This window comes from Anopheles maculipalpis, chromosome 2RL, assembly GCF_943734695.1.
Source record: "Anopheles maculipalpis chromosome 2RL, idAnoMacuDA_375_x, whole genome shotgun sequence".
Taxonomy (NCBI): Eukaryota; Metazoa; Arthropoda; class Insecta; order Diptera; family Culicidae; genus Anopheles; species Anopheles maculipalpis.
Window position 1 is genome coordinate 42,414,475 of NC_064871.1, and position 25,850 is coordinate 42,440,324.

Below are 25,850 nucleotides of genomic sequence, written 5' to 3' on the forward strand. Positions count from 1 at the left end.
TCTATATTTATACAGCTAGTGGGAAGATGAAATTTTGACGAAAAATCTAACCACACTCTCCCATTGTGGTACATTGGTTCGGTTCGTTCGCACTGGCGTGTGAGATTGAGCGCGTTTGAAATCACGTTCTCGCACCAACACGTACACGCTGTGGCTGTGGAAACCACCAATCAGAGTGTGCGTGTACAACCGCGCGCATACACGCGTACACAAACACACAGGTGCGTGAAATTCGTTTGCCTGCTGTTCACCCGCTTGCAGGATGTGTCAAAATTTATGATATTTTCATCCTGTACGCCCAACACCCCGGTGCTGTGTGTAGGAAATAGTCGTTTGGCCTGTTAAAATTTAAAAATCATTTCAACAAATAATCCACACGGAAGCATTTCACCATTCTGCAAATGCATGAGCATGTATTAAGGACACCAATCGGCATGATAATCACGTTCACGGGAAAAAAGTAATGAATGAACACGTGTACTACCGCACTGGATCATCCAGTCGGTTCTGTTGTACGAATATACACTCGATCCGACGAATATGTAAGCGCCAGACGAACATACGAAGCAGACGAAGAAGGCTCTTTGGAATTGGGAGAAATAACAAATAAATACACACAGCGAAGGCATTTAAATTTCGACCTAATGTCACCCAACAACACACAGCTGCAGAAAGAAACAGAAATGAATGGGAAGAGTTAGGAGGGGAGGGGGGAGGGGGAATAAAATAAACAAAAACAATCGATTTGACATAATCTTCCCAGAGCGACAAATACTGTATCTGCTTTTTTCCTTCTCTTCACGGCCAAATAGTTGCATCGGAGCTCGCACGCAGTCAAAATAAACTTTCGCTTAGCGTGCGAAGGTCGTCGTCCGTTTGCTTTCGTTAAGAAAGGAAAGAAATGTTCGCTCTCACTGGTTCACTTTCGTTGTATTTTTGGCAAGCTGTGTTGCTGTGTTGCTGGTTCAAGAATTAATGCTTTTGTGTCTAAAATCGTTCGACAAATCAATGCCATACCTCATAATCGCTGCTAAAGACCGGAAGCTCTAACAACACCCGTAATGCATTAATGCTCCCAAAGAAGAGATTACCGGACCTTGAAAAACAAACGGGCAAGTGTACGCGGCAACGTGACCAACAGAACGAATGCAATCGCGCGAAGGTGTGAAAATGGCGTACACAAAACAAAAAAAAAAAGCAAATAACCACACTTGCATTCGAGCCTTACGAACGAAGCGATTGCATTTTTCGAGTGATTTTCGATGCATGTATGCAGGCAGCACCCGCTATCACTCATTCATTCGCTCTCACACACATTCGCGCGCTCTCTCTCTCTCTATCATTCCCTCTGTGAAGTTCCTCAACCTTTCATCAAGACAAACACACACACGGAATCGGTCATTCCCGGGTTTAATGCACGTGCGAGTTGCTGCCGCAAATTCCAGGGCCAGGTGTAAAATATGTCAAAGTGTCCTCCAGTCGGGCGTCTTCCTAAATTGTATTTCAAAATTCCAATCGTTCGTAGTTGAAAAACATAGCTTCATAAAGTATACCAATCCGGGTAGGCCAGGCCGTACCGACGTGCCTAGGGCACGGTGTTAAGTGTGTGATGTTGTGTGTTTTTTTTCTTCTTTTTGCTTGTTGATCTGCGCGGGGGATGTTGATGATGATGATGATGATGCATTCATTCATGTAAATTCATTCATAGCAGAGGAGAGCGTTCAAGCTTCTTGCTCGTCGCTTCTTACTCCGACATCCGATTTCTCGCCCCTTTTATTCCTCTCGCGCTGGCAGAAGAGTTTGAGCGTGCCGTGAGGTTTGCGGTAGATCTCGCTCTCGCAATGTCTTTGTTCCGGCTTGTGTGCGTATGAATGAACAATGACCGCGAACTTCCGCTCATCCCACCTCGCTGTATACTTCCGTCCGGACCACCGTTCCTCCCTAGCTCTCGTACATGATAATAGTCTCTCTCGATGTTCCTCTCTCTTTCTCTCTGTCTTTCTTACTTAATGTCTTAAAATAAACATTAAAAATCTTCGCCCATTTCTATGAGGATGTTTTGATATTGTTGTACAAATAAGAACCATAAAAAGGAAATAATACTTTTATAGTTACATCAGGATTAGTCGCAAAAGCGTATCAAATTGAACCGATTATTTTATCTTAAAAAAAGATAAGGACAAAGCGTCACCAGAATACACCTAACTTCTCACGGTCAAACATTTTATTTACATTTTCCTGCTTATTTTTATTTAGTTTTATCATTTTATACTAAGCCCTTTTGCTGCTTGTTTAAAAATTCTGTTTATGGATTGTTTTCTTTGGCATTACCTCATTAACAGGTTTCCTTAACTTGATTGTCCTTATAGCTGAATAGTCAGCGTTTGGGAAATATTCTCCAAAAATGATTTATTACCAGCTCTTTTATACTAATCACAGAACATTTTTTTTAATTAAAGCTAATGCTCGAATCTCCATTACGTGATCTTTCTTCTTCTTCTTCTTCTTCTTCTTCTTCTTCTTCTTCTTTGATTACGACCTTCTAGGTCACTCCGGCCCTCTAATAGGTTACGAAACTTACTGCTACCATTTAGGTGGAAAGCCAGTCCTCACTACGGGACAACGGTCAGGTTGGGATTTGAACCTCGGTCCTACCGTGTGAAGACAGGTGCCGTTGTCCCCTACCACCGGGCCCACCATACGTGCTCTTAACTTATGATAAAAATTGCTAGTGTGACCATATCACAAATATTGGTAGATTTCAGTCCATTCTTTCACCAATGGACCTATATTTGGACTTGATAACATAATTGATTTTCATCATTCAAAGATCAGCGATCATATGTGCTATCAAAAGCCACCAACATGTTGATGTCGATGTACAGCAAAGCCGTTGCCATGTGTGCTGACGGTAGTTATTCTAGGTCGAACCATTTCTTCGCTTCGTCTGTCATAGCCTCCTTCGAGAAAGCACATTGCAATAGATGAAATATGTTTTAAGTGCAACACACTCACACATATGGTTCATTTTTATTCCCGCAACCAGCCGACACAACAGTGCAGTAATCTTTTCCTTCTACGTTTTTTTTCTTCTTTCATTTGTGTCATGTATTTTACCCCTCCAAAGCATTTTAGATGCCTTTTTTTTGCTTCCCCGTGCGTTAAGGGTAGACACACTGCTTCCGGACCCACGCGCCTAGGGCCGTTTCTCTTCTGTGCGTATGTCATTCTCAGCCGAGTTCCCACGCTTGCGCCGACGCGCACCGCGCAACGGATTCATGCATTTTTGTTTGTCCGCGTGCATCTGATCGTGCGTGCGTGCATTACTGGTTCAACTGGCGGTGGGGAATTCAAATAGGGCTCTTCCACCGTTTTCGATCACTGTTTAGTACAAAAAAAAGGTATCGGTTGGTAGCGGTTGAATAAATCGTTGAAAACGGTACGCAGCACGACTGTACACAGCGTTGTATGGTGGAGCAACGTAAAAACCAACACAAAACTAAGTAAGCAATGAAAACAAGCACCAGCATCGTAACTAGGTAACGAGAAGGGTTTGATATCCCTACTCAAACATAGCGCAGGAAGAAACGGCAGCTGTCACCTTTTTTGTCCCTCGTGTTTCGCTCGGCACGAAACGTTACGTGTAGAGGGGGGAAACGTGGCGAGTGCAACGGGACGGAATGACATCCGATGGAAGAAAGGACATTTGTTCTTTTTTTGTGAGCTACTCTGCCTGGAGGCATCCTGATCGATCGATCGGATTGTTGATCGGAAAGTTAACACAAAAATATATTTCTTATTAAAATATGCGAACTAAATAATCACTGTACAAAACTATGCAGTACTCTGTAATTTTCTTCACTACAATGTACGGCCAACCCAGCCAAGCAACTCCTACCTCCAGGCAAGTCTTTTGCGTAAACAGCAACAAATCGACTAAATCGACAAATAGACATTTGTACGCACACCTTCACCATCATCATCAACGCATTGAAGCAAGCAAGTGCAACGGCACCACACCGGGCACCACATTGCACATTGTTTGGCTCGCAAAACAAGCGATTCGGCCTCGGTGGTGTCTACACCGTTAAATTGTTAAGATGTTGGGAAACAATCGAAAGCGGCAGCAACACAGAAACAATCCGGCCCGCTTTCCGATCTGCGCGCTATGCGAAAATGAAGCAATCAAACATAACCCCACCGCCCACGCTTACCAACCACCCAATGGTAATGGTATGCAGCGAAACAACAAAACTGCACCGAAAGGAAAACATTTTTTTTTGTACGTTGCTTTGCGCAAAACAATCGATCACTCGCAGGGAGAAAGAAGGGAAGACGGCGAAGAAAATGTTCAGTGGATCGGTGAGGGTGTCTTGTGCGTTTCGTGCAGATGCCACTCCAATTGCAGTGGCAGAGTTACATACATTTGCAGATGTGTGGGGCAATTGATGGTGGATTGGACAAAGGTTGATCTTAGTTGTGGAGTTTAATTTGTTTTGGAAATAATTTTTTCTCTGCAAAAACCTCCTTCCTTTTAAGCAACAGCTGTAATAATATTGATTGGAAGCCTAATAATAACAGGACTTCTAGGTGATTTAACGACAAGGTATTGCATTGATTTATACTGAAGCATTAAGGATTGAGAATTCTTCATATTTTTTGCTTAACCACTTTCTAAGGTCAGTCCTCAGAACGGGGAAACGGTCCGGATGGAAATTACACCCCCGAGTCCTGCCGTGATCCTTAATTAGTCATAAAGGATTGAGGATTCAAGTTAAGCATTAAGCTTAACTCTGATACATAGTATTAGTTAATGGCGACGATCTTGAGGTGAAAGAGCTTTAACTTAGGATAACAACGTCTAGCAGATAAGTCCGGAGGCGCATTGTTTCTAGGGAAGTCTTGGTTGCTTAGGGACTTCATAAACTTCAGACAAAATGCATGATCACACTGAAATAGCCGGTGGATCACTTCTTCTTGGCTTAACGACGTCTAAGGTCATGCCGGCCATCGAAATGGGTTGCTAGACTGCCGATACCACGTAGTTGGTGAGTCAGTCCTCACTACGGGGGGACGGTCGTTTGGGCACATGATGAGAATGGCGGACTCACGCCCAACATGGCATAAGCATAACGAGCTTGTTGGCTGGCCCAAGTTTACTTACAGATGTGCTCACATCTGAGCGCCCTTTCGAAGAAGAATTAAAATACCAATAACATTTTGATCATTTGTGATTTTAGTTTGAAGACTTCTTGTCCTCAAGGACTTCATTGTATTGAAAGATTTGTTTAAAAGAACATGTAACTGTTACAATGATTTCTGGACGAGTTTGAAATTGTTTACGCTTTTCGTCTTGGAATTTGAAAATAACCGTCTTGAAGTGTCCATCGTCTAACAAACAGTGCTGAAAAATCAAAACCGAAGTGTTCGAAGGCCGCAAAGTATTACTCCGGCACTAGAATTCAATCACATTTAAAACAAGATTTTCCTGAAGAGGCTCCTGATGTAGCTACCGCATCGTACCGAACGAGGATCATCCTGACTCGATCCAGCATCCCATTCTTGCTGCTACACAATAAAAAAATAAGTTAAAATAAATACTAAATCTCTGCCACACAAAATTGCTCCATTTTAAAACAGGTGCTCGAACCATGCGCCCCAAAAAAAACGTCTTCTTCAGAACAAACGAGCCGTATCAGGTTTCGCTACCACATGCTCACAGCTTTGGTCATTCATCTAAGCATAAGAATTTGCGCAGCGCAACATCACAAGCTTCTTCTGCAGAGGCAAACGGGAATTGGTCAGGCTTCGGTCAGCCTCGGCGAATGACACACATGCTGCTGCTTCGACTGCTGCATTCAGCTGCCAACGTTATCGAGCTGCCGCTTGTTCCTAAGTTCCGGGAGGCACATTCTACATCCGGGCGACAAAAGACGGGTTTACAAAAAAAAAGCCCTAGCTTTCCTTTCCTGCTCGGTGTTCTTTTCTCGATTCACTCCCTGCCGGCATTGCATTGCATCCAACTGACCGGAAAATAGTGACGGTGGCGACGAAATGGTGGTTAGTTGCTGTCTTCGCGGTGCTTCTCTTTGCTGTTTGTTTGCTGTTTGCTAGCGACACAAAAAAAAAAAGGCATAACGATGATGATAAATGTAATGTCGCGTGAGCAAAAGTACACTCAAAACCTCTAACTGTATGGTTCTCAACGGGAGGGTGTGAATGTTCCGCTTCTGGCGCTACTTCCGGCTAGCAGCCGGGCGGGCTTCCGATCGGGTTGACTGTGTTTGTTGCGTTTCTATTTTGTCCGCTGCTCTACTTCCTTCCGGCCACCATGCGCTTGCTATCGAATTTTAGCCACGAGGGTTGTCCCGGTTGCGTTACCACCTTTTGTTGACTAGCGTTCTATTTATCAACTCATCGGTCCACTGACTCCGCCCCCTCCCTCTCCGCCCCTCGGCAGGTAACCCGCTTGTGCTAAAAAAGGGATCGGAAGAGAGTATAATTATTTATTTCTCTTCTGTTACCATTAAGTTCAGATTTTTTAACGCACTTTTTAACCAAAAAAAGTGATAATATCTAAATAAACAAAATAGATAAACGAACAATAGTGATCGAACTTAGCTATTGCAAGCGTTTCTTATTTGAACGCTTGCAATTCCTCATCGCAGTGAAACAGTGCATAATGGCCAGGCTTGTCTACTTGCCCGTTCGTGCTTTGCCAATCCACCAGACCATACGGATAGTGTCGATGCGTGAAGAATGCAGCGCACTATGGCACATTCCTCGCCCAATGGTTCATGCAGTGTTGCTGGCTCAATCACAACGGAAATGACACCATCATTACCATCGTCATCTATTCGAGCGATGGGTGGTGTTTCCGGTTACCAACCATGATGACCCTCAGTTACTCACCTCGATGCAAATCTGCACACTCCCTTTTGCAGAACAGCGAAATAGTTGTTTGCCACTTTCAGCAACTTTAAGCTCTGTGTCACTTTCTTCTTTACCTTGATAAACCTTACCGTTGATTTTAGTTTACTGTCGGTGTTTTTTGTAGATAAACATAGATAAAATTCGTATTAAACTAACACAGTTATGACTCGTTTAATCGTGGGTGATTCATATCATAATGTGACGTTTGTTACTAATATTGAAACGCGTGTGTCTTTGTCTTAAGGCACAAGAATGAACAATAATTACAGAGATCTTCTCAAAGCCGCTTCCAACTTTCAGCGTCGCTTGCTAAACCAAAAGCATAAATATGTCTACGCATCGTTCATTAACCGCTGGCAAATTGATGAAAACGATCGATATTGCGCGTTGGCGCGTTTTAAAGCAATTTTGTCTTCCGCTGTTGGTGGTTTGGTGGTTTTGGTTTGGACTTTTAAAAATAGAACTGTTAGATCCCTTGGGGTTTGGGCAATTTTTCGCTCTCCCGTCCGTTTGTTATGTTGTGTTGACGCAGAATGAACCATTTTGGATTAGAAAGCCTGACGAGTGATATGTTGCAGTTATGTGGTATGGGACGTTAGTATTGATTTCGCTCGGGAAACTTTAATACATTAAGAGAGTTACAGTGGCAGTGATTAGATATTGACATAAATGCAATTTTCGTCCTGAAATGCATTTCATACTTTGACTCATGGCTAAATAATTATTGATTTGCTTTCTCAAATCCTTTACAACAATTTACAATAATAACATTTCAGCACTGTAACCGAGTATGCCCGGGATAAGGCAAAGAATAAGGAGGAAATGCCTCATCAAAAAGTTTATTAAATTTACTCAACACAAGCGGTGTGAACTATACGGCACTGGTCCGTCATAATTAATTGTAAATAAATAAATAAATAACATTTCAGCACTAAATTACATTTACAAATAATGCCGCTAAGAAAGTACGTGCAAAAGATAATGTAGCGTGCAAGAGAACAAACATTGCATGCAAATTCAAAAATAGCCTGTATGCGAGTCATGCCTTAGATAATATGGTTCACACGCAATCCGCCAGATGTCGCTACCATTTACAAAGAAAGAACATGAAAATAAATAGGTTTTTTCGTTTATTTATATTGAACTGGTTATTTTAAAAAGAATGCATATAATAAAAGGCCACATTTACTGTTCCAGAACAGGTTTGGTTCGTTTTCTTTGGTTTTATTTATTGCACAGTTGTTTGTTTCCTGCTCGCACAACGTAAAACACGACTATGGACGGTGACATGAATTACCGTGGGTTCGTATTATATGTACCTTTTACATTAGGTGCTATCAATACTGAACATAAAATCAACCAAAACTATGTTACGCACCTTCTTCCATCCGTATTCCCGTAGCGGGATGACTTTCCGGGGCCTTACAAATAAGGTCGCTCGTGACAACAGTCCATACTTATACTTTCCAGCTATGTTATGTCTTTTTTTTTCCTTCGATTCTAAGCTATCTCTCTTCGAGGATGAATATTTTCCTCGCCAATGCTTCAAAATTACATTCGACAAGGAACCACTATACTGTTATGCTTAGAACCCCAATAGGCGTGTGTGTATGTCTGCTGGATGTTTGGTTCCAACGCAATACACTTATGTGCGCACTATAAGACTTAGTTCTGGGTGTGTCCTAACAAGTACTCTACATGAACTTCCTTCGTTCAGTCTGATACTGTGAGATATATGGTTACACACTATTCTAACCACACATATGCACGCACTCATACGCATTAATGGCTTCTCCCTGAAACGTTTCGCACAGCTGTAAGCACTTTATCCTGACAATTGTTCACCCGTTACCACCTAAAACATCAGTTCTAATCCGTTAAAATACTTTGTTCATTTCGTGTTGACTAGAAAATTTGGCTAGAACGTCACAGGGCAGGATAGGGCATTACCGTACAACCCATGGTGCGTCCAGGAGTAGGAAGAGGGGAAACGAAAGGAAGATCAACATTGGGCACGGGACACTTTACAGGCCCGTCTGGTGGGATTTGGCTTCCTGGTGCAGCTGCCGGAAGGATGGTATGTGGGGACTGACGCCGAAGTCTTCCGACGGTACGGTCGAACCCATCGTTGGCGATGAAACGGTTGGATACTGCAAGACGGAAGGAAGGACGTGTTAGACGTGATCATATCTTACTGGTCAAAGCGATCGTTCGTTTACCTTCTTCATGGTGTAACTACGGCCACGGACACGAGTTGTATTGCGTCGTACCGGGTTGTTACACGGCGCTCTCTGATTCAATCTCACTGAGCTGAATGTGCTTCCCCGTCGCCCGAATCGGGTTTTCGGAGAAGGCGTTGCGGTTGCTGCGGATAGATGCAGGATTCGATTAGCGATTCGGCAGTGATAGCTTAAGGGCCGGTTGTTTCGAATGTTACAGGAACGGTACACACTGAGATCATAGGCGTATCTCGACATTAGTAGAAGGGGAAAGAAGAAATACACACGAAATATCAACTTTAACATACATGCGACAGATTAGACTTCCGACAAGGTTAAGTAACTAACTAATGTTGTTTTTTCTTTGCTGTATTTTCATCAGCTGTATTAGTTTCTTAAGATACGAAGGGCCACCCTTTGAGAGACAATCTACTAGTTGCATTACTGGGCTGTGGAAAACATCGGACGCAAAGCATTCCATACGGAGAACGGTTTTTTTTGGGGGCAGTATTTGGACAAGTTAATCACACATAATACCCCAGGGTTAGGTTATGGTTTTGGGTAAGAAGCAGCAGCAGCAGCAGTTACGTACGGTGGCAGTAAACGCATCTTATTGACGGTCAAGTTTTTCGCTCGACTCCAGCCACACTTTTCGGCTACGAGAAGACACCCACAGATAACGACACACAGAGAGAAAGAAAGAGAAAGAGAAAGAGAGATACGAAGATGTGCAAGACGGCCACAGAGATTGTTTATGGCGTCCGCAAGAGTAAATTACCAACAACAATGTAAAACGTAACAATAGAACGAGAAAGAGAAAACAGTATATAACTATATAGTGTTGAAATGGGAACGGAACAGATAATAAGTAAAAAAAAAAACAGATAATATTTAAAAAAAAAACATAAGTGAAATAGAAATGATGGGAAAGCTATTCTACGATCGGATGAATTGAGGGTTTCATTGGATAATTTTTGAAAGGAATTAGAAAATAATTTGCCACGTCAATAGAAGGTTATTTAGTAAGATAGGAGACAGTAATAAACGATTCTTTCACCGATGGGAGCTTTAGCATAGAAAATGTTCACTTAAAGGAAAATAGACCGCCTTGAAGATCGCACGATCTGAACAACATAGCGTATGATCGATGGTTACAATCTGTAAGACATTGCACAGTGGTTCGCCAGTTACTTACGCGTTGTGTTTATATTACTGCGTTTAGAGGCTTGCATCATGCCGAAGACGACTGCTGCTAGCGAGCTGTGCTGGGACGTTTGTCGCTGTAGCGATGGTGTCTGTGCCTGTGGAACACCGGCAGGCACCAGGGCCGGAGAAGTTAATTGACTGGCGGATATGTTCTTGCCCAACACCCAGTACGTTAGCATCAGTCCTTTCCCCTTCACATTCACTTCGCCACGTTGCTGGAGAGTAGATAAATGGAACCAGTGTGAGCAAGAATATTTGTCCCACTGCGGCCTCAAACACTTACCACACAGGTGTAGCCTTTCGTCTGCAACAATGCGGCAGTATAGTCCGGTACCTGTACTTTCCAATTTTCCCCGGTCGAATCCATACGCGACGCCACGTTTACCGTGTTGCCCCAGATATCGTAGACCGGTTTACGGGCACCGATGACACCACTCACTAGCGGGCCACTACTGATACCAACGCGCAGCTGGAACGTGTTGAACGCATCCTTGTTAACCTCCTGCAGCTTCTGGCGCATGGCCAGTGCAAACTCTACCAAATCACACACGGCTTCCTCGTCCTGTTCGTCGACGTGTTGCTATTGGAGGACAAAAATAACGTTTTAGATATTGAACGACACACACACAGACTTTAACGAACTCACCTTTTTCGTGGAGCACAGATTCGATGCAGCCATGTACGTCGCACCAACCGTTTTAATTTTTTCCACCGTCTCAAAACGTGGCTCTTCCAGCAGCGAATCAAAATCCGATATGATCTCGTTCAGTATGCGTATGCACGCCTTACCATTCTCAATGTCTTCCGAGTAAAAGTCCTTAAAGTTCGGTATCGATGCGAACATGACGCCACACAGCTCGTGCATCTTCGCGTACAGCTCATCGGTACGCTCCTCGGACAGATAGTAAGTGGCGACATGATCGGGCAGAATGTTTTTGATCAGCAGATCGTTCAGATGGCGGTTCGATTTCATGTTGGATAGTTCCTTCTCGGCTTGCTCCTTCCAGATGAAATCTAACCGCGAGGTGACCTCCACCAACCGTGCGTGGTACGTTACCATCGTCAGGAACACACCGAGCAGAATCATCATCTGCGCTGCCAGTGGCATACCGCTGGCCTGTATGTACTGTAAGTCGTACGAATCAAACACCTTTTCGAACACGAGCAGTATCAGGAAGGAGTAGCATGCGACCATCGCGATGGCCATAAACGTTTTTACCAGATAGTACAGCTTCAGGGCTGTCGCCAGTGAGATCAAACAGAGCACCCAGGTAAACACTACATACTCCGGATGCACACAGGAAGGATGCAGAACGGGTGGAATTGGAGTTTCCGAATCTTCCTCCAGCGACTCACCACTGTGCGTGTAGATCGTCACCTCCGTACCGTTCGGCTCACTGTCATTGCTATTGGCAATCTTCATCTCCATTGCCGCACCCAATGCATGGCGCAAAAACGTCATCGTGGTACTGTTCACATTCAGCTGACCCCCAGCCTGCCAGTAAGCGTAGCTCGGATTTGCCGTACTTTGTTCCGTTGTACTTTCTACCTCCTCCAGATCGCACATCATCAGCCCCATCGAGCTGGCGATCGACATTAAAATAATGGTAAGACAAACGAAGATTGTCCGCCGGCTACGATCGTGCACAAGCGTTGACGAGCTTTTCTGCAGAAACTTTGGCAACCCGGAGAACTCTTCCGCCATCACAAGAATGCACCCGACCGTCAGCAGAAACGTGGTAATCGACAGGGCTACGATCAGTATGGTGCAGCGTGGTATGATCACCGCTTGACACAGCACGATAAAGATCCACACGACAAACACGCACAGCATGTTCGAACGGAACATGTCCTCGCGCAGCTGACAGAATGTGCCCTCCTGCGACGAATCCTTAAACTTGAGCGTCCACGTGTACAGATACTCCTGGCGGATCTGCTTGTTCGAGTTGATCTGTATGCTCTGATCGATCAGCTCGTCCACCTCCTCCGTCGACGTGAGTGGATCTTCCCGATCGCAGTGCTTTTTGTCGCGAAAGCTTTCCACAGCATTCACGCCACACTGGTTCAGATTTTTGAACGGTATCTCCGGTATCCAATCGGTCGTCGTTTCATCTTCGTGGATTGTCGATTTGCTGGTGCGCTTGGTGATATGGTTGTTGTTGTTATTACTTGTGTTATTGTTGTTGTTGTGTGTGTGCGGAAGTGTAGCCACCTGCCCCGTCACGTGGCTGGCCGCCGACGCTCCCGAGCACGTCGCCGTCGTACCGGTCGTGTTGGTACTGTTGGAAGTAATGCTTGGCGTTTTCGAATCCTTCCGGAAACGCGACTCACCGACCCGTGCAGCCGTCTCCTTTTCGAACTGTACCGTGCTCTGCCGATCCATGAGCCGCTTGCGGGGCCGCAACGGTTCGGTTCGCTTGATTAGGAAGGTTTTAATGTTCATCATCTTCAGATGACTATCACGGCTTCCGCCATTGCCCGGTTCAACCTCGTACGTATCGTTCAGACACTTCAGGGTAGCCTCGGAAATGTGAACCCTGCCCGGAACGCCGCCCGATTCCATGTGGTTCGCAATCACTACATCGTTGGACCACACGTCAAAGTGCCACTTCTTTTCGCCCAACACTCCACACATGACCGAACCACTGTGGATTCCGATGCGCATGTCCAGATCCACCTAAGAAGAAACGGATATGAATGAGAAGGATTTCGGGCACAATTTCTGTAGCGCATTCACTTACATTCGTCTGACACCGGACATCTTTAATCGCCTTAATCATATGCAGCCCAGTTTCAACGCTACACACCGCATGATCGGGACGACTCTTCCAGCTCTGACTATCAAACATCGACACACAATAGTAACAGTCTCCCAGCAGCTTAATACGCAAACAATGGTTATCCTGCAAATGCCAAAACCCAACCATCAAAAAGTTCAAAGTGTTGTCCTCCAAAGCCAACTCCAGTTTCAACTTACCTCCGCAATTTTGTCGAACCGTGCAAACAGATCGTTCAATATCTTCACCAACTGCTGGGCGGACGTTTTGCTCGCCAGCTCCGTAAAGCCCTTAATGTCCGCAAACAGTATGCTCACGTTGTCCATGTGGTAAATGTAAAGCTTCTTAAACTGCGTATCAACCTGTGCCTGTTCTGGCGATTTGTACATCTCCTTCCGTATATCATTGTTGACAAACATTGGCAAAACTGTGACGGAAAGATATGAATGGACAGTAAATTGTACTGTAGCTGATTGACTCTAGAGGCTATTAAACAAAAAGTTTACTCGCTTAATTGTTGTGACCCGATCGTTAGTGTGCAATTGTCGTCGGTTTTGTTGCCTTTCGGGCGGTAAAGTTTTTATACGAGCGGCGAGTTTGTTATGACGGGTGGCTATTACGTGAAACTTTTTCGTACAAAATCAACCAGTACAGTGTCGGTAATGCTAGTCAGACAATGCCGGAAGAGAAGTTCGCCACCGCCCCATGCTCGGGGAATAATTATGCAAATTGTGTAAGCATCGGGGGCTAGTTAGTAAGTCAGCAAATGGTTTGTCATGCAGCAGACGTATAAAGAAGCGTCTCAAGAGTACAGACGGTCTGATGCCAATGCAATAAGCAGCAGGAGTGGTTTGAACAAAAATTAAAATATGAACGTGCTGGAAGCACGCGTTGCAAATGCGTTCGGTTAAATTATTCCAGCAGATGCTTTTAATGCTCGAATGTTCTAGTGGTGCTTCGTCCACGAATCGATCGATTAAGAGTTAAAATTTCCTTTATTCCACTTCACTAGACTAGTGAATGGAAATAAAACAAAACGAAAAGGGGGGAAAAAACGTGATCTATGGTAGTAGAGCGTTGAACTCATCCGGAACCGATGCTTATGCTTCAGACATGTAGGCATCACTTCAGAAACAAGTGACCCGCACGGGGTCGGCCATTGCAGAAACGAGAAACAAAGAAAAAACGACAACCACAACAACATGCAAGTCCATACAGCTGTATGGCCATTAATTAAATTACTATCGAAAACTCCTTCAACCAAAACCCCATCGAGGAAAAGCTTCACTAATTTGATTTCCGATCACATGCACACACACACACAGCATCCATCTTCGGGCGTAGATGTGTTAGCCTAGCGGCCGGTTCGAAGTGGAAATAAAACATATACACACAGGCGGGGGCCAAAAAAACAAGGAAAATAAAACCATAAAAACGAAGTCAAAAATGATTGCCGGTAGGCATAAGCACCAGCATCGTTCTCTCCGTTGGCTGATGATGATGATGATATCCTTCAGATCGGTTTATATACAAAATCGCTGTTTTTATCTTGCGGTGATTCATCGTGGCATTTGGTCTGTACTCGGTTGGTGTACTCGAACTCGAATGGATTACACTGTGAGCTACTTACTTGAGTCAAGCAATCGCTGCGTACGTTGGTATTCCTTCTCCGATTCGCGCTTATGCTCCATAGCCTTGTGCGTTTCGATGAAGGCTAACCGTTGGCCGCGGTCGGTTAGATATTTGGTGTACATGCCGGCAAAGTTGATGGCCAGATAGAGCAACAGATTGGCAATCATCTGCCGTACGATGCAGCTCGGATCCTGCGGCGAGAGTGGGCGAGAAAGGTACGCGCGATGTAAGTCTGTGTTTTACAGAGCTGTTTGATTACGGGCCGTTTGGAGCTTAGCAGTATGATCGCTTGACTGCACTGCACTTTTTTAGATAGTGGCATTTTTTTTATAGAGAAGTAGCTTGAATGGTGTTAGACACCAAGTTCGTTGTACCTTAAAGTGCATACAAATTTATAGTTTTGTGTGACAAAGTCTAAGTTGCTTAAATTTGGAATTTTATGCTTTTGAATTGCATTACATACATTAAACATGTAAAAAAACCTCATTTTATAGTTATTTTATAACTGCGTGTTACACAACATAACGGATAAAGTCCTTGGGTGTAACATTTTCCCATACACGGAACCCAAACGATGCACACCTACCTTGTCGTGCAGAAATTTGTTCAGCGACGTAACCACCAAATGGCAGATGGCGGTCATCGAGCCGGCAATCATGCACCATTTGAGCGGCAGCGGTAGCATCGCGTACGGGACGAAGATAATGAACAGCACGTACCAGATCAAATATTCGCGCTCGGCAAAGCCCAACCCTTCGCCGAGAAATCCCTGCAGATTCAGCAGCAGCCAGGTGCAGACGGCCGCCCAGTGCAGATAGTTGTTGGCGAACAGGCGCCAGCTCCCCAGCACGCAGATCAGAAAGTTCGAGATGATACAGCACACGGACCAGGTCACCTCGTGCGGCTTGATTGTCTGGGAGGGAAGCAAAGTCAGCAAAAATAAGAAAGAACCCACCAGCCAGTCATTCGCGTCGGTCGGAGTCGGTATCGGTGGTGCTATCGTTATTTATTGAATCACTGATAACACGATAAAGCCATGCCTACCATGCCACTGTTGAAGCCGATCCAGACCGAGGCCAGCACCACCTTCAGCACCAGGTCGACCACGTTCACCAGGATCAGGGACTTTTGGCGCTGTCGGTGCGAATAGGTCAGATAGGATCGCTCGAGGGACGGTGCACGAAACGAGTTCGTCATGGATGGGCACAGGATGCCCTTAACCACGTTGCCGCGCTTGAACGCCGAGTAGGTGTTGTTGGTGTGCGGTGGAATGTGGGTAGTGCTGCCGGGATTTGCTGCCGTCGACCCAGGGAGTTCTCCTCCGCCCGGTGGCGGTGGTGGTAATGGATCACCACCCTTGCCCTCCTGGTAGTCGGGGCTGCATTGCTGGATGGTGAAGGACGGTGACATTACCCCGTTTGATTGTGGTTTTTCATCCTTTTCAGCTGTTAGTTTGGGGAAGGTGGGTGCAATATATTGAACATTACTGTTAATGTCATTGGACAGTGTATCGATTAGCAGAGGTTTATAATGCTGCATGGGAGATTGATTGATTAAAAACATTGAAAGCTTCGCAGGTATATTGTATACTCAAACATTCATTCTACATAAAACTGATTCGGTTCCTGATCCTGAACGGTTTAATGTAAAGCTTTTTCAAAACAAATATTGAAATATTGCCTTAATATTTCTAAAAGAATATGTTTTTAGAATACTCTTTTTAATAGCTGTCTGATGATCGAAGTTAACATTTTTTGTTTTGCATAAGGTTGAAATTATTTATATTTGAACGCATCTCAATATTGTACCAAATACAATCGAAACTACAATAAAACTTAACAAACGATAGCAAAAAAAAAGCTCCCATCTCATCGTTTTTGTATTGCCTCCCCAATGGGGAAAGTAATTTGTCTTCGGGACAAGCTTTTCCTGCCATTCGCATGCCCATCTCCACCATGCTTTGTTGTCGCTTAATAGTCGCTGTGTCATCGGCACCATTTGTGTGCCAGCTTCTTGTGTGCCGAACGGCGGGCCGAGCCTACGATGCGTGAAAATGTCTGTCCCCTGCTAATACTATTCATGAACGCAGGGCATCCGGTCGCTCGTCTAGCTTTTACTTCCCGCCATCCCCCCTCCCAACACCCTAGCCGACCCTTTACCGTGGCATCCGCAGGCTATTTTTAGCACTTCTTTGGTCAAGGCACTGACGTGAGTGATGGTGATGCGAAATGGCACACACCTAAACGGGCAGAACAAAAACCACTGTGTGTGTGTGTGTGTGTGGTTGTGGGTGGGAACGAACAGGAAGAAAAAAATTGGTAGGATAAAGAACATCAATACGTTCGCTTCCTGGGCACCTGGGGCACTTCTGCTAGGCTTATTCGCGTCCCCTCCGTGCTAGAAGCTGGAGTTTGTTACACATGGCTGCGGGAGAACAAATTATCGATTATTCAATTTGGCCGGTAGGTTGGCCACTTCGCGACCGATTGGCAGCAAGAGGATGTACGTACGGGAGAAGGGACGAGGCCAGGGAGGGATTGACTTTCCTTCCACTGCTCTATCCCAGGCTTGAGAGTCTTCTCCAAAAGGGACGAATTTTATTAATAGGCTATTCCGCTGGGCAATATGTTGTGTTGTATTCGTTGGATGTGGATGTTATGGACACAAAGACGTGCGTGCTCAGGAGCTTACCGAAGCGAAAATGATCCTATCTAGTCCTACAGCTCGAAAGCGAGTGTGTTGTGTTGTAAGAAATTTGCATCCCTACTGTGTCGACACGAGAGAACCTGAATGGTTTGTGGACACTGTGCATACAGAGTGAGTGGCTTTTGTTCTGGGGAAAAGAGGATTTTTTCTCAGCAAGCATTCCATATGAAGATATGGATCAAGTAGCGATTTTATAGGTTGGAAAACATCTTAAAAAAACTTTATTCTAATACTCACTTCTTTCCATATTTCCACTCGGATCATCGATGCGGCTTGGATCAATCTTAGGCAGGTCTCCGTTAATTTCTGGCTCACATCCCGCAAGGGAAAGCGACCGCAATCGATCGCTTCTATCGGTGGTGGTGGGTCGCGACGGTCTGTCGTCGGGGTCCGGTTCATCGTCCGGGGCATGGGCACCATCGCCCGGAACTCGCGGTATTTTAGCAATGTCACAAATCACGCTCCCGTTCTCCAGCTGTTCCTGCTCAAGATCAATCGTTGCGGCCGGATTAACAATGCCACCGTGATGGTTTTCCTGGTCCAACACTCCGGCCGCAATGTTACGGGCAGCATCCGGCGAAACAAGCAGTTCCATCGCGTAATTAAAGTGTTTGTGCCCGTGGAAGAAGTTTATTTAAGCAACTGTTTCAATGAAAAATGAAACAATGAAGCGAATAAGTACGGCGAGCTTACTTAAAGTTTGATTCAAAAACACACACAAACAAAAAAGGAGGCAGCATAATGAAACATTCTGATGATTCAAATCTCGGGGGAAACGTGATATTCTATGCTGTTGTTGCGAACGTGAAGACGTTCTTGAACCACGATGTCCCAAACCAAAAAACGCACAGAAACCTCTCAGACGGGAGAACGTTTCCACAATAGGTTCCGAAAATCAATACACATCAATAGAGGGGAATGACAAAATGGAACTGAAGTCTAGCAGCTATAATGGCGCTGAAATTTGAATCAGTCTGTTGGTAGGGATTGATAAATGTTTGTCGTTGTTAACAGACGCGAGTTTTCGCATTTGGTTCCCAATGTTTGGCTGTTTTTAATTGGCAAAGAATAATTTATTCCGAATCGAAGAGTTATACATGTAATAAATTTTGGAAAGTATCTTTTAACTATTTGAAGTAGTCTTAAAGCTCTTGCACATGGCTACAAGCTCTCCGTTTTTGGTTACATTTTTGGATGGGTTGGCCTTTTGGGGATTCTATAAAAAAACAAAGCTCAGAATTTAAAACCGCACACATAGTTTCCACATTCTCTTGATTTGTTAATCCTGTGGTCGTTGAGTCTTTGCGGTTTTAGCCCTGTGTTCGTCGCTTGCAGTATCTGAAATTCTAATTTTTTTTCCAAGTTATTTATACATTTTCTTCTTTGACATTTCCACCTACGCGCAGGACACCGGTGCCGTTGCTTTAGCCCTCCGACAGGTGAGTGAAGGATTTAATCCACTTCCTTTGTAGCCCCCGTTGGTTTTGCCCTTTTTTTCGCTTTCAGGCAGATATCCGGCAGAGTTTACCACCTTTAGCAGGACGATTGAGCAAATTACACGATGCGCACGGTACGGTTGTGGAGTAGAAACGTTCAATTCAACCGTTTGTTTCATCGCCAATTCGTTTATTTGCTACACACTCACACACGGTGCCACCATATTCCCCGGAGCCATACACGTACTCTTGGCACGCGAAGCATAGGTAGTTGAACACCTCCCACACACACACACACACACTTGCCAGACCATTAGCTTCTGTTACAGTGTGGCCGTCGCAGCTTAAAGCAGCAAACTCCAGGAGTCCCGCTTTGGTAGCGTATATGTACGTCAATCCGCTTATTTGGGAAGAAAGGCACATAATAAACCATCAACAAGCTGCTCTAGCGTTCGTTCTGTTCTAAGCAAGCTCGTTTAAAATTGTATTGACACAGCATGGTGGGGTATTTACCGACCATATAACCACCATTCATGGTTCACCAAAATTGAAGATCGTTGAACGGCGAAGCGGCAAAAATTGTTCATACACGAAAAAGCAGCTTTCCTGGGCGGATTTTTGATTTTCCTGTGCTATTTTCCATTTTCCGTGTGAAACGCTGCCAGGCTTGCCTAAGGATGCGTTTCCGCAATTCAACTTGTGCGCGATTCGATGCAACTGATTCTTGTTAGTGGAATGGAACAAGCATCTTTTCAGCGTTTGGATGCAAAAATTGTGTAAAAATGTTGAAGGATTCTTTAAGGATATTAGACTTTTTTCCCCACAGAAAGGTGTACACTACATAATTTCATAAATTTGGTTACAGAAAGACAGTGCCATCACTTTACAAATAGCACCATCAATCCTGACCATCAAATGCTGGTTTGTTTTGCTCTCTCACTCTTTTAAGCGCCATTCAATCAACCACTTTCATTTCATTTCTGATGAAAATTTCTTTTAAAAAGCATAAACAAAACCACGCATCCATCACAGCAAAAAAAAGGATATAAAATAAGAGCGCGAATCTTTTCAAATCTGATCATCCCGGTTCGTCTCTTTTTTTTTTGCTCACGAAAAAACGAAACGAATAAACATCGTTGTGGCGCAAACTAGATATTCCTACGAAGGGAGCAAGCAATGGTCCGTAAAGTCTTTGATCGAATAAATAGCCCCTTCCCGTCGGTGCTGGCTGTCGGAATGAAATCGCGTGAAAGTGCTAAAAGACAGAAATAAATATAAAACCATCCGCCGAAACTGAGGACGCATAAACTAAGCTTTTTTTTCCTCCAAAGATGAGAGCTTTTCGTTTCGTGCGGTTTAGGTTCGTGTTCTTTTGCTGATGGTGTTTCAACTCGTTCATTGTCACTTTCACAGTGAAGTTTTTTGCTTTTTCGCGTTGGTGTTGTTTTGTTCTTTGTTGCACACCGAATGACAAGATTTTATTGACGGGCATCAATCGTTGCTAAATCTTTCCAGCATCTTATTTTTCGCGACATCAAATGGTTGGCCGGGCATCGGGTAATGTACTTTAGTTTTATCCCTGTTTGTACACATGTTCCGGTACTCATCATGCGACGCTTTTCCCAAACAGACCAGGTAAGTTTATGCCCATTGATGCCCGATGTAAAGAGTGTTTGCTCGCTGTGCCCCCCCCCCATCAATGATGAGAGCTTTCGTTAGTGAACTAAATCCGTATAATAAATGAGCATTTTATTGATTGCTTTCCGGGCACGGAAACCATTATTGTTTCGCACGGTTAGCACGCGTACAATTCATGTTGTGGCGCAGTGGGCCATTTTATCTTGTGTTCCGTTTTTGGTTTTCGTTTCTGTTTATTTTTCAACCCTTCCTCGAGCCGGAGATCGTCGGCAGGAGACCCATTTTTTATATTCTGTATCCAGAGTATCGGCGCAAAATGTTCGCCGCCAAGGAAAAGTTTTGGCAAAGCTGCATTGACGTGGTTTCATTTTCGCTTCCACTCAGCTGCGGCTTAAGCACTTTGGGGTCGGTCTGCAGCCACAGAAGTCTAACATATGAGCAGGGAACAAACGCAAAATTGTGTCCGATCTCGCGGAAAACCCCCGAACTGTAAGCCTACAGAACAATGCCTGCCAGCTACGCAACGCAGCAGTAATAAAGTGTCCATAAAATGGGATGAAAAATGTGATACCAAGAATCACGCACATGTCACAGTGTAGAGTAGACATTGGTGAAATAAAAACCCCGTTGATCCATTTGGAACGGTTCCATGTGCATGGGCTAGAAAAAGTCATCATTCGCTGGTGGACAATAATCCGTTCGGGTTTCCGCACAATAATGGCTTGGCTAACGTTCTGCGTACTCGTGTGATCCCAATGGTCCCAAGTCGTACCAAAAACCCATGGATGTGATGCTGCTTTAGTGGAAGAAATATGGGTTTTTATTTGGGGCATACATGCTGAAGAGGTTAGTGTAATGATTTTAATGATTGTACTAGTGTACTCGGAAAGAACGATAAATTGGTTGCATCAAGTGATAATGAGTCCTAGCGTTTATAGGAACTAGTTCAAGGTTTCGCGGTTTGATATAATAATTACTATATAACACACAAGAGAAAAAATCTATAATTTAAGAGAGATTCTAAAATTCTTATATCAACTGCTATATTCAAATACTTCTATAAATCCTGAACGTAATGGGAGGGTTAGGTTAAATCAAGTTTTAGTGATCACCGCACGTCTTTATAATTAAAAAGGAAATGCATTTTTATAAGTCAAACCAATTTAGAGGTAATCCACCTATAATCTTGGTAAAAACTGAGCTTAACCTTCGCTCTGAGGTTCTGTAACATTTGTAAATATAATTTCTCTAAGATCCTACACAGAACACGAAGTTGTAAAGCCCATAAAATCAATTTCATTATCCGGTCGGGTATCTTCTGTAAAGAATGTGGGTGTGTGGCATGGTGAGACACTCTCCTTGAATACCCACTTTGATTATGTTATCAGCAAAGCTAACAAATCACTGACAGCCTGATAGCTTGGGATATTGTCCGAATTCCATGATCCCCCCTGTCTGAAGTCCCTGTCTTGTTGTTGAGTTCGATCATCCCGGGAATACGCAGCTGTAGTCTGGACCCCTCCAGGCTCAACCACGATGGCCAGACTGAAAAGTGTTTTTTGAACGCAAATTTACGTGTTTGTCACTTCCTTACCGGTTATCATCTGTCTATCGCTCCCTAATTCCTGTCCGTTGTCGCCTTCTTGAGCTTGAGCCCGTTGAAAAAAAGACACTCCTATATCCGTGCTAGCTTCATCGCAAGTTGCTATTAAATAAATTTGATGTCATTTCACTCCTATCACCTGTTCCCCGTTCCCCTCCATTAGCTTTCAACAACACCTTTCACCTGTTCCAGCATGTCTCGCTTCCATGCTCAGCTACGTGAATCTTCCTTCCTCTCCTCATAATCTTTTTAATACCCCCTGCCTCCACTTCCCGTAAATCGTATTAAATTTTTGTTAAATTTGTTTGTAAATTCGTTAAGCCAATTTACTAAAGTAAATAAATGAGCCTGGAATAAATGAATAAATAAATTAATAAATTATCAGGAAGTCCAGTAAGCCATTCGATGACTGGCATGACTTATTAAGTCGTTTAGCCAAGAAGAAGAATTTTTTTAAATGACCGACAATACGGTGAAGAGTCGTCATACTCAAACGTAACTATATTATTATGAACAGAGCATAATCTACGTAACGCTTAAAATTTGTTCAACCTGCATGAACGAGATGTTGGTCGATTATATTTACACTGCAGTAATTAAAAATTTTCCGAGTTGTTTCTCCTTAAAATAATTATCCGGAAATCTCATAAATGGCAAACATGGAATTCTATTAAATCCTTCCTTTACCTTCGAATTCTAAGTAGGAAACAACTGGCGCAACGCTCTGTCGTAGAACAAGACCAAACACAAAACGTGTTATAATTTCCATTTCGTTTGCTTTGCACCGCAACGATAATTGGAAAAAGTCAAGAGGTGAATACGCTTTTCCTTCGAAAGAAGGAGCGGATTTAACTCCTTTTTATTCATTTGTAATATGATTTTTAAAGATTCTCGCTCTAGTTTAAAAAATGTTTTAACAACTCAGTGAGCTATTTTATCGATTGTGACATAGAAATTTAAACGCTATATCCTTTTGGCTTGATTTTGACTTGAACTTGAGCAATCTCTCGCACGTGCATTGATTTACGCAATCGTTATTGAAAAGGGTAACCATAAGTGCTTTTTGCATCGACCACAGGATAATGATCGACTGTCGTATCCATTCAAATGAAGTCTACTTGCATTTGGGTTCATACATAGCCGAGGCACATCATCCCATTGCAGTCTATAGATAGCCATTTGCTTGCACGGCAAGCAGCAGAAGTGAGTGTGGTTTTGTGGCCATGGTCATGCTAACAATCAAGCGTCTGTGATGTAGACTGTAATGATAGGATAATAATTATTTAATGAAATAATGGTTGGATTCAGTTGAATTGCCTGACTGTATCCGGTAATGCTATATGCAATTGACCATTATGCATTATAGTTTTCAACAGTTGACGGTGGCGGTTGCTCGCTCGATACATTTTCCACGTAGTTTGTTAGTTAACCGCGATTGCTGTGAATGGTTGGTTCGTGGTTCATAATAAATTTGCAATTAGCACAGCGCAAGCAAAAGTACAAAACATTCAATGTCAGCCTAAATTAGCTTACGGTTAACATGAATCCAATATGTTATCAATACTTGACTACAAAGAGCAACTTTCGCTGTGTTCGTTTAACCCATGAAAAGACCATTAAGAACAGACTTTAATAGCCATAATTAAAGTGATGTTTTCCCGTGCAACTAAGGCTCTTTTTCCTGTTCAACAGTTTTACTAAGGAGGTATTTTTTCCGCTTATACTGTTTGCTTGTTAGTTTGTAGTACCGAATAGCCCGCTGCACCTAGGCGGTTTATGGTGGTCGTAAAAATCTACCGGCCGTTTTCTCGATTTCACCCGATAACGACGACCCTGAAGTCCATGCGTCCAACTCGGTGGTGTACCGAACTAGCAGTCATACATTCCGAGCAACACACCTGACCAGCAACGCGCCTGTCCATGGTGACAGCATTGGTAAACGTTGGGATCAACAACACGGGTTGACGGGTTGAAGGTAAATGCGTCAACAAGAATTAATGAACGTACGGGAGAATGAACACCGGAAACTTGGAGCTTTCCATCCGTCCGTCCCCATCTATCTGGCCGGCGTCTCCTGCGAAGCTCGGTTGGCATGGCATTGGCGGACGCGATCATAAAATTTAATTAGAGTAAAATGGCTGTCAGTAGCGTCTGATGACATCAGTCTGCAAGGCCCTATCTGCAGGCATAATTATTGACCGCATTCCCTGCGGTAACCTGGATGCTCACGGGCGCCTATCATGTTTCCTCCTTTTCTACACATCCTTTGAGGTAATTTATCACACTCAAGCGAACAGCGTTGCCCTTCCGGTGTGAACCTATTGCAGCGCACGTTCACGCCTGGGAGCAAGCAGTGGTTTGTTGGCAGTAGTCACAGTGCGAGGAGCCATTTGCCGGCGGGATAAGGGCAAGTGAAGATTAAGCATGTGTAGCTCCTATTACCTCCTGTAGGCAGTGGTTCATATTTAGCGTTACAGTTATTGGGATTTATCTTCGCTCCGGTGGCAGATTTCTATGGTACATACAATGTTAACTGCATTCTATGCAAAAGGAAGAGAAAGATTTTATGATTACTAGCACGGCTTGATCTTTCCTTAGTGTTTTTGTCCACTTTCTTCTCAGTGAAAAAGCCTTCCTCGAACTTCATCGTCCAGGAAGTTCCGGTTTTTCCACAACACAAAGGGATGCCAGACTAAAAATCTTTTAATTCAAAATGAATTTCCGCCCTGCTAACTAATCAAACTAGATAAGATTGTTGCACGACCATCGAAGGAAAAACATTGTGCTGCACTATCACCGATCGATTAGATAAACAACATCGAACCATCAATTAGTCAGAGAATGTTCAAGGAAACAGGGACAGGAACACGCCCGTAGGCTTTGCTTTACTGTACAGTTTAGTTTGAATATTGTATGCCAGCTTCTTGTTAACTTTGTTAGTAAAATTGTGAAACCGCTTCTATTCAAAAAGTATTTTAAATTTTTAACTAAAACTCACTAAAGTTACGCCAACCATACCAAGACCGTCACACCGTTTTTTTTTTAACAGCGCGCATTGAAATATGCCACCGCCAACGAATCAAAAAAGGTTGGCCTATCGGAAAAAAAGATCGATACCGCGCCCGAGATAGCAGACTCAGTCAGGGTCGATAAGCTTGGCAGGATGTAGCAAATTAGCGGAAGGTTTACAGCAACGGTCCAACAGACGAGGAAGCAGAAGAGCCAAACAACCAACATAGATAACGCCGGAAAGCCACTAGAGAACGTGAATCTCCTCCGGCAGGGAATTGTGGAAAAAACTGCCACCCGATAAGGTGGTACATGGGGATGGTGGACGCAAGTTTTTTCCAGTCCACCCTTTTGTTCCACACCGCAGCACGTCACACTTGCGGAAAAAAGGTAGCGACAGAGGCCCTCATCGCTCGATGTAGCAAAGGAAAAAGCAACAACAACAACAGTTGTTGTGGAAAAAGTGGTCAGGGCCCGGCGGTGCATCGATCGGCGACCGTCAGCGGAATGTGTCAGGCAGCGACCGGCGTTAGATAAATTATTTTCAACAAGATAAGGCAAACGATAAATCCTCCTTTCACGCCAATCGATTTGCCTCGTTTGGCTCGTTCACTTGGCTTGAGATCGTGCAGGGCACGTAAATCTTTGCTGGATTTGGCGAGAATTTGTTTTTAATCGCGGGAGTTTGGAT

At 43.9% G+C, this 25,850-nt stretch overlaps 2 protein-coding genes across 2 annotated transcripts in view; both read right to left on the reverse strand.

Moving 5' to 3' along the window:
• LOC126557593 (probable splicing factor, arginine/serine-rich 7) overlaps window positions 1–25,850 on the reverse strand; it is a 151,520-nt gene that overhangs the window by 69,190 nt on the left and 56,480 nt on the right. The gene's annotated exons all lie outside the window — the stretch shown is intronic.
• Window positions 8,950–18,068, reverse strand: LOC126559659 (adenylyl cyclase 78C). The gene is made up of 11 exons (XM_050215829.1): window positions 17,711–18,068; window positions 15,812–16,212; window positions 15,354–15,680; window positions 14,766–14,958; window positions 13,336–13,562; window positions 13,100–13,261; window positions 11,005–13,035; window positions 10,642–10,938; window positions 10,348–10,573; window positions 9,153–9,298; window positions 8,950–9,083 (listed from the first exon to the last, which is right to left on the reverse strand). The coding sequence occupies exons 1-11, from the start codon at window positions 18,066–18,068 to the stop codon at window positions 8,958–8,960; spliced, it is 4,494 nt and encodes a 1,497-aa protein (XP_050071786.1). The 3' UTR covers window positions 8,950–8,957.

Coding starts and splice junctions, on each gene's coding strand:
- LOC126559659 (XM_050215829.1), bottom strand. CDS start 18,068: ATGGAACTGCTTGTTTCGCCGGATGCTGCCCGTAACATTGCGGCCGGA. Junction 13,262..13,335: donor GGTTCGACAAAATTGCGGAG/GTAAGTTGAAAC, acceptor TGGCATTTGCAG/GATAACCATTGTTTGCGTAT. Junction 9,084..9,152: donor GTAGTTACACCATGAAGAAG/GTAAACGAACGA, acceptor TCCGTCTTGCAG/TATCCAACCGTTTCATCGCC.